This window comes from Gekko japonicus, unplaced genomic scaffold (assembly GCF_001447785.1).
Source record: "Gekko japonicus isolate JY-2015 unplaced genomic scaffold, Gekko_japonicus_V1.1 scaffold3503, whole genome shotgun sequence".
NCBI classification, from domain to species: domain Eukaryota; kingdom Metazoa; phylum Chordata; class Lepidosauria; order Squamata; family Gekkonidae; genus Gekko; species Gekko japonicus.
The window spans coordinates 138,349-150,726 of NW_015164764.1; the positions used below are offsets into that span (position 1 = coordinate 138,349).

General features: G+C 48.6%; 2 protein-coding genes across 2 annotated transcripts in view; both read left to right on the forward strand.

Annotated features, from left to right (window-relative positions):
• LOC107109132 (testis-specific serine/threonine-protein kinase 2-like) overlaps positions 1–2,729 on the forward strand; it is a gene marked incomplete at its 3' end in the record, with an annotated part of 7,299 nt that extends 4,570 nt beyond the window's left edge. The window contains exons 2-3 of the mRNA XM_015409706.1: positions 2,077–2,131; positions 2,682–2,729. Of these exons, the coding sequence (XP_015265192.1) occupies positions 2,077–2,131; positions 2,682–2,729 (103 nt within the window). The remainder of the gene's footprint in view (positions 1–2,076; positions 2,132–2,681) is intronic.
• Positions 2,730–5,794: 3,065 nt separating this feature from the next.
• Positions 5,795–6,802, forward strand: LOC107109133 (testis-specific serine/threonine-protein kinase 1-like). Its single transcript, XM_015409708.1, has one exon. The coding sequence runs from the start codon at positions 5,795–5,797 to the stop codon at positions 6,800–6,802; it is 1,008 nt and encodes a 335-aa protein (XP_015265194.1).
• The last annotated feature ends 5,576 nt before the right edge of the window (positions 6,803–12,378 follow it).

The following is a 12,378-nucleotide window of genomic DNA, read 5'->3' on the forward strand; positions in this document are numbered from 1 at the left end:
CGTGCAAAGCATGTGACTTACTGCGGAACCAAAGCCTTTCCTGTCTTCTGTCTCTAGTCACATATGGTTGTCTGTACACAGACTGGCAGTAGCTGTCAACGGTCCACTAAAAACAGAAGTTTTTAGTATTCTCATACCAAGGATTACCACTCCTCCCGTGCACACACATTGGCCCACACAAGGCTGTGTCCCACCATCCGTAAGCTGTGCTGATTCCCTTGTTACCCAAACTGGACCCAAAGTAGCTTTAAAAAGGTTTCCAGAAAAGAATAGTGCAGGACCTTTGTAGCCTCTGTATACCAAGGTGGATCTCAGTAGTGGTACCTCCCCCAAAAATTATGAAGCGAGTGAGAGATTGTAAGCACAAACAAATAGCTTTATTGTCTACAAAATAAAATAAAAAGAATAAAAATGTAAAGAACCTACACTAGGCACCTGAGAATTCCCTAAGTAACCACACACACACACCAACGAGAGGGCACAAAATGTAGGAGGGAGGAAATCGGGAAGCTTTAGGAAAAGGACATATGACCTGAAATCCTGGGCTTGAGGCCTGGAGAGGTCCAGGGGCAAATGCAGCTGAGGTGAAGGAGTGAAGGAGACTGAAACACAGTTGCAGGGGTGTTCAGGTAGTGGGAAAACCTGGCCCACTTTCCACTGCGTTGGCATGGTCTTTTATAGGGAAGGGTCCCATAGCTAGACATGGGAACCCACTTTCTCAGGAACATGATTGGTCCAAGATATGAAGCTTGATGGACAGTTTGAAGGTAACTCTGGTCAAAATCTGGCAGGAAGATTAGTAGGGAAATATCTGACATTCCAAGGTAGGGTGATCCTTGGACAGTATCAGCATATGAACAAAAACTGGGAATCAGTGATGAGTTTAAGTGTCCTCCTGATGGCCCATCCTGGGTAGATCGGATGTTAGGCTGCCCTTATCAACGGCTGGATTGGATTAGCGCTACTTAAGGGTTGCCCGACTGTCTATAGCTGGAAATGGTTCATATTGCCTTCATGAAGTATTCCTTGGAAGAAGGGATATGATTGTTTTCAAGGCAAGAGACATTCAAAGGCCTCTGTGTAGTAACTCTGGACTTCCTTGGTGGTCTCCCATCCAAGTACTAACCAGGACCGACCCTGCTTAGCTTCCAAGTTATGATGAAATTGGGCCAGTCTGGGCCATCCAGGTCAGGGCTCTGTATCTGTTAGCAAACAAAAAACATTGGCTTCTCACCCACCCACATAGGCGTAGCATCAATAGCACAGTGTCTTGCTTTTGCATGGCCAAATTTACAGCACTCGCCACCAATCACACCCAGCCCCACCTGTCCTATCACATGACTTTTTATTTATTTATGGTTCTGGGAACAGGACTGGCCTTACCCAGCAAGGCAGCTCAGGTGGAAAACAATGGATTTCCCAAATCAACTGGAAACCAAAGGGCACATGTTATTCTAGGATCTCTCTCTCTCTCTCTCGGATTCCCACACTCTGCATCCCAACCCCAACCCAGGCCTCATTGGTAGTAACCAGGTCAGCAGGCACCTCCTCATCCATGTTCCATTTGGGTTGGGCCTTCCAGCCACACAACACAATTGTATGTTTTGGTGTATCGCTGAGTTCAACATTCACTCTACACGCACACTTCTTCTTCTTCCTCTTCTTCGCTATGAAGTCATAGCTGACTTATGGCGACCCCTGGTGGGGCTTTCAAGGCAAGAGACATTCAGAGGTGGTCTCCCATTGCCTGCCTCTGCGTTGTGAGACCCTGGACTGCCTCGGTGGTCTCCCATCCATATACTGACCAAGGCCAGCCCTGCTCAGCTTCCAAGATGTGACAAGATCAAGCTAGTCTGAGCTACCCAGGTCAGGGCACATATACACCTACGTAGCTGGAATTCAGAGGGGCCTGCTTCCCTGCCAGGGTTGGACAGCCTCCAAAGCCCATCCACCCCCAGGCAAATATTCTTTACTGACTACCCCTCTAAACTGGCTGAGTAGAGTAGCCACAACTCAGACCCAACCCAACATCCTATGAGCGCAAAGCACATTTGTCTAGCTTTCTGGGGTTCCTAGAGTGCTGCCCTCCAAGTTCTACCCTCTCAGCTATCTTGGTCCTTGCCCTGTCCAGGTACCCCAGTGCTTGAAATACAACGTTGGCACCTTTAGAGGGCTTCCACATTGAAGGGGCAGAAGATGAAAGCCTGTGAGTATCCATTGAACTATGGGAAATGGATGAGCCATCATTCCTAGTTTATTTGTACATACACACGCGCATAAATACATGCATTTGTGTTCTCATCAAACTATCCATTTCTTTTCCACTGCTGATTTTGTGGATTTGACTGTATTGTTGTATGGTTTCTTTAACCATTTATATATTTATGATGGATGCCTTTTGTATGTAGAAGGCTGATTATACACATCTAGTATTGAAAAATGCCTGTTTTCAGGGGTAAATGCAGTGTGAGGAAACAGAAAGTGACATGAAAATAAAGAACCCCAGGCCTGATTGGCACCGTGGAAAAGCAAAAATCAGAATGGGGATCTGCAGATTGAAATAGCTGGGATTTGAAATACAAAACCATCCTTTCTGGGGAAAACTGCAGGGTGGTTAGTTTCAAGCAACGAGAGATTCACGACTCAGAATCTCAGACATAAGAACATAAGAGCATAAGAGCAATGTCGGATCAGGCCAAAGGCCCATCCAGTCCAACACTCTGTCACACAGTGGCCAAAAATACCAGGTGCCATCAGGAGGTCCACCAGTGGGGCCAGGACATTAGAAGCCCTCCCACTGTTGACCCCCCCCAAGCACCAAGAAGACAGAGCATCACTTGCCCCAGAGCCCCTAGCTATACCTTGTGGCTAATAGCCACTGATGGACCTCTGCTCCATATGCTTATCTAATTCCCTTTTGAAGCCGTCCATGCTTGTAGCCGCCACCACTTCCTGTGGCAGTGAATTCCATGTGTTAATCACTCTTTGGGTGAAGAAGTACTTCCTTTTATCCGTTCTAACCCGACCGCTCTGCAGTTTCATGGAGTGCCCACGAGTTCTTGTATTGTGAGAAAGGGAGAAAAGTACCTCTTTCTCTACCTGCTCTTTCCCATGCATAATCTTATAAACCTCGATCATGTCACCCCTCAGTCGTCTTTTCTCCAAGCTAAAGAGCCCTAAGCGCTTTAACCTTTCCTCATAGGGAAAGTGTTCCAACCCTTTTATCATTCGAGTTGCCCTTTTCTGCACTTTTTCCAAAGCTATAATATCTTTTTTAAGGTGTGGTGCCCAGAACTGCACACAGTATTCCAAATGAGGTCTCACCATTGATTTATATACGGGCATTATGATGTTGGCTGATCTGTTTTCAATACCCTTCCTAATAATCCCCAGCATAGCATTGGCCTTCTTTATTGCAGTCACACACTGTCTCGACATTTTCAGTGAGTTATCTACTACAACTCCAAGATCTCTCTCTTGATCAGTCTCTGCCAGTTTAGACCCCATCAATGTGTATTTATATTTAGGATTTTTGGCTCCAATGTGCATCACCTTGCACTTGGCCACAGTGAACCCCATTTGCCATGTTGACGCCCACTTGCCCATCCTCGACATCCCTTTGGAGTACCTCACAATCCTCACTGGTTTTCACCACCCTGAACAACTTTGTATCATCCGCAAATTTAGCCACTTCACTGCTTACTCCCAACTCCAAATCATTAATGAACAAGTTAAAAAGCAGTGGACCAAGTACTGATCCCTGCGGTACCCCACTGCTTACCTCCCTCCACTGAGAAAATTGCCAAAAAACAAAAAACCGCTGGCAACCTGCATAACCCATCTTGTGGTTCCCCACCCCACTCCAGTCAAAGCATTTACATGACACATTTCTTAAGCTTTGCAAGCCTACAATCTGTTTGGGGTTTGTTGTCTGATTGCCTTAAAAGGACCTAGCCAGGCCTAAAAGTTTTAAAGGCTGTGGATGTTCCTGAACTAGGGTTGCCAACCTTTTTTGGGGGGGGGGGGGCTGGAGATCTCCCAGAATTACAACTGATCTCCAGACTGCAGAGATCAATCCCCCCTGCAGAAAACGGCTGCTATGGAGAAATTATACTTTGCTGAGGCCTCTCCCCCCTCCAAACCCCACCACTCCCAGGATCCAGCCCCAAACCTCCAGGAATTTCCCAACCCAGAGCCAACAACCCTATTCCTGAATGGGTAATGCTCCCTCAGGGATGTGATCTGGGAGGAAGACCAGCAGGTTACTCTCGGAAGAGGAAGAGGCCAAGCACACATTGGATGGCATATCCTATAGAGATGCCAGCCTCCAGGTGGGGCCTGGGGATCTCCCAGGAATTACAGCTCATCTCCAGACTACAGAGAAAATGGGTGCTTTGGAGGGTGGGCTCTATGACGTTGTACTGCATTAAGTTCTCTATTCTCCCCAGATTCCACCCTCCAAATCTCCAGGAGTTTCCTAACCTGGAGATGGCAACCCTATGAGCCCATCGGTAACCTGGGGGACTTGGCAACCCTATAATCATATCGCCCAACACTTTAATATTAACAAGGAGCAATGGAAGAGGGGTCAACTGAAATCAAGGCCGTGGCGCTGGGGTGGGTTTTTAAAACCACGTTCTTCCCATGCTGTTTCCCCTTCAAGCCCCTCCCTCACCACCACCACCACCACCACACCACTCTAGAGTTACTGTTAGCACAAAACTCCTTGCTGTGAGAATAGTGGTGCCATCTGCATCTGTGAAATGCTGGAAAGAGTAGAGGAAATATTTGTGTGAAGCATCCTGGAAAGAAAGGACAAAGGGTGGTCCTCATGCAAATCAGGGAAGATCTGGCTTCCCGTCAGGGTTCAGGACCTTGTTTTTAAGAAGGTGGTGGTCCCCAAGGAATTTGCAGTGGAAAGGGGGGAATCAGTGGAAATCGCCAATTTAGTATGGATCCAATCCTTTGGCTCCTCTCTGAAATAGACCCTACTACACAGACAAGACATATAATTCCAGCAGTAAGACGCCAAAGTTAGTGCACACACAGATAATGCCCTCTAACTTGCAACATCCATTTTGAGCAAGAATTTGTCTGCAGACTTTGGGTTTCCATTACACACCTATGGTAATACCTTGAAACAAAACAGAGCAAAGACGTTTGCTTTGCCTCCTATATATACCTGTACGTATGGAACAACCCCCTTCAAGACTCCCCGAGACAATTGGGCCTCACTTCCAGATGAAGCTCAAGGGTGTGTTTTTGCTTTAAGAACATAAGAACATAAGAGACGCCAATGTTGGATCAGGCCAAAGGCCCATCCAGCCCAACACACTGTCACACAGTGGCCAAAAATACCAGGTGCCATCAGGAGGTCCACCAGTGGGGCCAGGACATTAGAAGCCCTCCCACTGTTGACCCCCCCAAGCACCAAGAAGACAGAGCATCACTTGCCCCAGAGCCCCCATCTATACCTTGTGGCTAATAGCCACTGATGGACCTTTGCTCCATATGCTTATCTAATTCCCTTTTTGAAGCTGTCCATGCTTGTAGCCGCCACCACTTCCTGTGGCAGTGAATTCCAGTCCAGATGAATTCATTTGGACATCAGCCATACAATAATCTACTGTAACAACTGCTTTCCTTTGTGACATCACAAAAGAATGTTCAAAGTTCTACAGCATCCCACCTGAGAAAGTCAGGCCGTCTCAGATGACCATCCAGGAATTCGCACCAATGAGGGGCTAATGAGCAGCCAAACTGGATGTTTCGGTCGGTGGCTTGCTACAGTACTATGGATGATGCTGACGTTCTTAAAAGGAGAGGCTACATCATGGGAATCAATCTCGGAGAAGGATCTTACGCGAAAGTGAAATCCGCCTACTCAGACCGGCTGAAATGCAACGTTGCCGTGAAGATCATCGATAAGAACAAAGCTCCACGGGACTTCCTGGAACGGTTTCTTCCGCGAGAAATCGAAATGTTGGCCAGAGTGAAGCACTACGCCATCATAAAGACCTATGAGATCTTTGAGACTTCAGACAGTAAGGTCTACATTGTGACTGAGCTTGGCGTACAAGGAGACCTGCTGGAGTTCATCAAGAGGCGAGGAGCCATCCCTGAGGATGCAGCTCGGAGGATGTTCCATCAGCTCGCCAGCGCTATCAGTTACTGCCACGAACTGGACATTGTCCATCGGGATTTGAAATGCGAGAACCTCCTCCTGGACAAAGAATTCAACATCAAATTGACAGACTTTGGTTTCTCCAAACGGCTGAACCGTGATGACGAAGGAAGAGTCATCCTCAGCAAAACCTTTTGCGGGTCTGCCGCCTATGCCGCCCCAGAAGTGCTGCAAGGCATCCCGTACCAGCCCAAGGTGTACGACATATGGAGCCTGGGCGTTGTCCTCTTCATCATGGTCTGCGGCTCCATGCCCTACGATGACTCCAACATTAAGAAGATGCTCAAGTTGCAGAAAGAACACCGGGTACACTTTCCCCGCTCTAAAGTGCTGTCTGCCGAGTGCAAAGACCTCATTTACCGCATGCTGCAGCCCGATGTCACTCGCCGCCTGTGCATCGACGAGGTCTTAATGCACGTTTGGATGCAAGATCCCAAATCCGTTTCAGAAACTATGCTGACCAAAGGAGGGGAGTGCTCGTACAATCAGGATACAATCAGGGAAGCGTTTGGGAAGGAATCAGGGCCAGAGCCCTCCGAAAACGAAGAAGTTATACAAGAGGAAAGACATGCGGATATGGATAAACTCTCGGACCAGATGAAAAGGACAGCCATTTGAAACGACCAGCGATTCACAGATGCCCCAGGTTGAAGAGGAACGGCTTTGCTGTCACACAAGGATCAATGACTTCTAGACACTGGAAAATGTTTGGAAAGAAACCAAAGCTGGAAAAGCACTTCTTCACCATCAGGGCCTTCGACATTGCCTATTTTAGAAGCAAGGCAAACCAGCAACATCCAGAAATCTTTGTATTTGGGAATACGCCCCACGCTGAAAGGACAGGGAGTACAATCTTTTTCACCATTCTCCAAAGCAAAGGGAATTTATATATCCATTTTGCCAGGCTACAGCAATATACTCCAGGCTGGTCTTATGCCAACGTGCGACAGGTTTGCGTCTAAAATGCACGAGAAACAGCTGCTGTAGCATCAACCGAAGCAGACAAGCTACAAATGGTTGTCGTTCCTTTATATTATCCGCATGTCCAAGACAGCGGCTTCTGCCAGAAAAGGCATCCTCAGTATGAACTCGAGTTTCCAAACAAGACATCTGTAGACATGTTGGTTTAAGACAATCCGGACCCACTACAACGATGATTCAAGATTTAGGGGGTTTTGTTTCCGAAATTTATTCCCCTACCCAAAGCCTTCAGAAATTGCAACCATAATTCTAAAAGCAAACTAATAAATAAAAGCTAGATGGGGGAAAAAAGCAGCAGGGTTCAGTTTAGGATGATTGCAATGAAATGAACTCCTAAGGAGGCTGGAAGATCGCTTCCCCACAACACCCACATGTTCACAATTTAGTTTATATAACCTACCAATCGAGCGGGCATCTGGGATAAGCACAGTGGGATAAGGCCCACAGTGTGAAGGAACACTGTTTGACAATCAGAGACGTTTTGGCCATCTGCTTCCTCCAGGAAACAAGAGACCACCCCAGAAGCCACCGTGAAGTTACAGGGATCTCTGGGATGGTTTCCTCTTTCCTGATAAGAGGGAGCTGTGAAAGTTGTGCTGCTCCCTTTAACATGACTTTCCCACCAGGAAATAGGAGATCGTGATGCCCATAGGGCTCTCTGGGACAATCTCTCCTTTCCTTAGCGGAGGAATTGCAAAGGAGAAGGCTAATAGATAAAGAGCCACCCTTGCACAAGAAAACGGTGCTCCAGTGCTTCTCCTAGGGACCTCTCCCACAACAGGGGACTGGCCCAGAGGATCCTGACACATCACTGTGACATCTGTAGTAATCTCCCATTTCCTGGTAGGACAAAACACTGGAGAGCAGAGCGGCCATTCTCTAGCTCCCTTCAGCAATGCTGCACCCACCCCAGAAAGATTTGCATATGTATGGCAGGCAGATCGAACAGAGGATGATGAGCCAGGGAGCCATGTTCAGTCAGAAGAGACACTGGATCCAGGGTTGCTGTGCAAAGCCAGGCCATGGCAAATCACCTCTGCACGTCTCTTGCCTTGAAAACCCCACAGGGTCACCCTAAAGTCAGCTGTGACTTAACAGTAAATATCTACATCTATCAATTGTTGTTTTCACTCACTCTCGTTAAACTTGTATGATTTGCCTTTCGCAACAAAGGTTTCAAAGCGATATACATAAAAAATCCACGAAGCCAGTCTACAACCCACGGTCAAAACCGAGCAAAGTCGTAATAAAAGGCTAACCATCTGCAACCAGAAAAATCTAACCAACCATTAAGGAAAGTTTCTCAGGAATAAAACTGGAGCCTGCCCGATACTGAAGAAAGCACAGAAAGGTGCCAGGGCTGCACACTTTCTTGAGGGGCAGTGCCATGAACCTAGTGTGGCAAAGAGAGCCCAGGGGTGGAGCTAGAAAGAGGAAATTCCTGCCTCTGCCTCCCTGTAGGGAGGGGAGCTGGAGAAGAAAGACAGCCGGAGCCATCTTGAGGATGCATCCCACACAGAGAGCTGGATGCTAGAGGCTGGCCAGCTCTGACTCCTAGGAGGCCTCCCTGGCAAATGGTGAGGGGGTGGGGCATAGGGTTGCCAGCTCCAGGCTGGGAAATCCCTGGAGATTTGCAGGTGGAGTCTGGGGAGGACAGGGTCCTCAGTGGGGTGCAGTGCCATAGAGTCCGTCCTCCGAAGCGTCCATGTTCTCCAAGGGAACTGATCTCTGTAGTCTGGAGATGAGCTGTGATTTCAGGAGATCCTCAGGCCCCCTCTGGAAATTGGCATCTCTAAGCCTTCTGTAGGTTAAACATGAAGTTTCCTTCTGTAGGTTAAACATGAAGTTCCCCATGTCAGACCATTTGGTCCCGGGCTTTTTTTGTAGAAAAAGCCCAGAAGGAACTCATTAGCATAATAGGCCACACCCAACAGCAGGAACTCATTAGCATATTAGGCCACACCCTGACAGCACAGCTCATTCGCATATTAGACCACACCCCCATGTTACCAGAAGTGTGGTCATCCAGCCACACCCACCTTTTGCTTCTTATTCTCTTTACCTTGTTGTCAAAACCCAGGGCTTTTTGCATGTTAGGCCACACACCCCTAATTGTAGCCAATCCTAATGAGTTTCTGCTGTTGGGTGTGGCCTATTATGCTAATGAGTTCCTGCTGGGCGTGGCCAACTTGGGAGCCAGCCGGAACTCCGTTCCTGTGCGTTCCTGCCCAAAAATAGCCCTGATTTGGTCTAATTTACCTCGGTATTGTCTGCTCTGACTGGCAGCAGCTTCCTAGGGTCTCAGGCAGAAAACAGAACTTGTGAGCACCTCCTATTCCAGATCAAGAGCACCTCCTATTCCAGATGCTGGTGACTGAACCTGGAACCTTTCTCACGCAAAGCAGGTGCCCTAGCACTGACCCACAGCCCCTTCACCTCCGGAACCGACAATCCCCCAGGGACAGGTACCAGAAAAGAGGGAGCTGGGGATGTACAGGCACTTCAGAGAGCCGCTCAAACGTGGCCTTCTGGTCAAATCCCTGCTAACCTCTTCAAACAGCTTACAGAACCGCTGCAAAATTCTTTTTTCAGCGGAACAGTCGCCTTTGTCATTAGTCAGGCCCTAACTAGGCCTCCCTAATTGCGGCTATTCTGCTACGGCTTTCAAGTCGAGGCACAGCGGCTCCCGTGTGATATTTGTCCCAGAAAAGCGACCCATTTTGCTGTGCCTGGGAGGGCGCTGAACACACTTTTCATTCTCAAGCCTTTTGTGCACCGGTTCGCAGTCTTCTGATTTACAGTGCCTGGCTACAGGTTGTGTTCCCCACTCATAAACCCTGACTTTTGAGAAGGCTGGTTACTTGCCAAGGCCCCGGGGCTTGGTAGAGGGGCCCCCCCCACGCAACTGGAGATGTGTTAGGTCAAGACAATCTCCCCTTTCCCTGAAGGCAGTGAAGGACACAGAGCGTAAGAGGGTCAGGCTCTCCTGCCTCCTCCGGACACCCCTTCTAATCAGCGCAGAGGCTCCTGCAACGACATGGGGCTACAAGGACTGTGAGAAGGTCAGACTCCACTCTTTCACCAGTGGAGCAGCAAAGGGGGGGGGAAGCACAGAGAAAAGGGGGTCAGGGTTGGGGTTCGCCAACCCCTAGTGGAGCCTGGAGTTTCCCCAGAGCCACAACCAGTCTCCAGACTCCCGGCATCAGTTCCCCTGGAGGAAATGGCAGATTTGGAAGGAGGACTGTGTCTGGCACCACCTTAGGGTTGCCAGGTACCCCCGGCCACATGCAGGAGATTGGGGGGGGGGTAAAGTTGCCTGCTCCAGGATGAGATCAGGAGATGGAGCCTGGGGAGGACAGAGACCTCAGTGGGGTACAATTCATTCATTCGATGTATAGCAGGTAACAACATTCATCAAACACTCCATACAGATAAAACGTTAGTAATATAAGCCAGTGTTCCCTCTAAGCTGAGTTAGTGTGAGCTAGCTCACAGTTTTTTAGCCTCCGGCTCACACATTTTTGTCTTCGCTCAGGAAGGAGGGCGCCAGAGCAAACTCATTTATGCAGGAGCCAAATCGCTCGCTCACAAGCTTAATGCCAGTAGCTCACAAAATAGAATTTTTGCTCATAAGACCCCCACGGCTTAGAGGGAACATTGAATATAACATAACAACAGGTAACCACAGCTAATAGAAGGGGCTCCTTATCCTGGGAGGGAAACAAATATCCTAAAATCTGCTGCAGAGTCCACCCTCCAAAGCATCCATTTTCTCCAGGGGAACAGATCTCTGTAAGTCTGGAGATGACCTATAATTCCAGGGGGTCCCCAGGTCCTGCCTGGAGACTGGCATCCCTAGAGGAACACCCCAAAACCTAGAACTCATAAAAGACTTGTAGCTATCCGGAGCTGTTGATGGCCTTTCATTTGTTTCTACTTATCTCTCTGCTTCGCAGCTAATTTCCCCTGCTCCTCCTCCTCCCACCCTCAAGGGAATATTAGCCACTTCAGCAGAGAGATAAGAGCTGATTAAAGAGCAAAGCGTGGCTGCCAGCAGGTTCTGCTTTTTGGCGTTTGCCTGAGATCCCAGCCGCTTTCTCTGCCCACCTCTGGGCACAGCATGGCAATACCTGGCTACTTTTGTTTTTGCACTGTAGCCAAGCTTATTGTCACCTTTTTAGGGTGGTAGGGTTGCCATCTCTGGGTTGGGAAATACCTGGAGATTTGGGGGGTGTAGCCTGGAGAAGGCAGGGTGTGGGGAGAAGAGGGACCTCAGCAGGGCATAATGCCACAGAGCCCCTCCCTAACCCTCCAAAGCAGCCCTTTTCACCAGGGAAACCGATACTGGTCGTCTGGAGATCAATTGTAATAGCAGGAGATCTCCAGGTAACACCTGGAGGCTGGTAACTCTAAGGGGAGAGTTTGGTTGCTGGGAAATGGGGCTTGTTTTATGCTTAACCATTTCACTTGCATGGAGACACATGGTCCTCTTCAAAAGGTACACAAAGTACTTGGCTGACAGTTCCTACCCAGACCCCTTGGATTCTTGTACAGCTCCTGTATGTTCCTCGGCACCCTTTCAAGAGGCCTGGCATATCTGTCTTGTGTAAATCAGCTTCGCTCTTGAAATGTTGGCGCTAGGGGCTCTGAAGTGAAAGGTACTGGGCATCAACCCAGAACGGGGCCAACATCTTGAGGCACTGGGATGCACGCTTCTCACACACACATGCAGGTCCTCCTTAATGGGCGACAGAAGACAAGCACAGAATGCTGGGAATAATACCATCCTTCTTCCAGTGAAAACTGCATGGGAGATGTGACATGCATCTGTCATACCTTTGGCTCACCACCGTCTCCTCCAAGCAACAGTTTGTTTCAGCAAAGCCAGTCATCACCACCACTTGGCCCAAAGTGCATTCACGCAGCCCTTCTGTTCAGATCAGATGGCAGCTGAAGCCATTTGCTTGCCCAAATGGAATCTACCTGATACCGAGTTACACAACAGACCTCTGCGTTATCGTCCACTGGCAACAGGTCTCCACGGTCAGATGGAACTCTTTCCTGATCATCTGGGATGCTTTAATCTGACATTGTTGGGCCCAGCAATTTCCCCAAACAAAGTACAGGCACCGGTAGAGACCACTGTTAATGACCTGAAGGTACATCCTGTCCCCTTACCTATGCAGAGCTTGCCTAATATTTGAATCATGGAC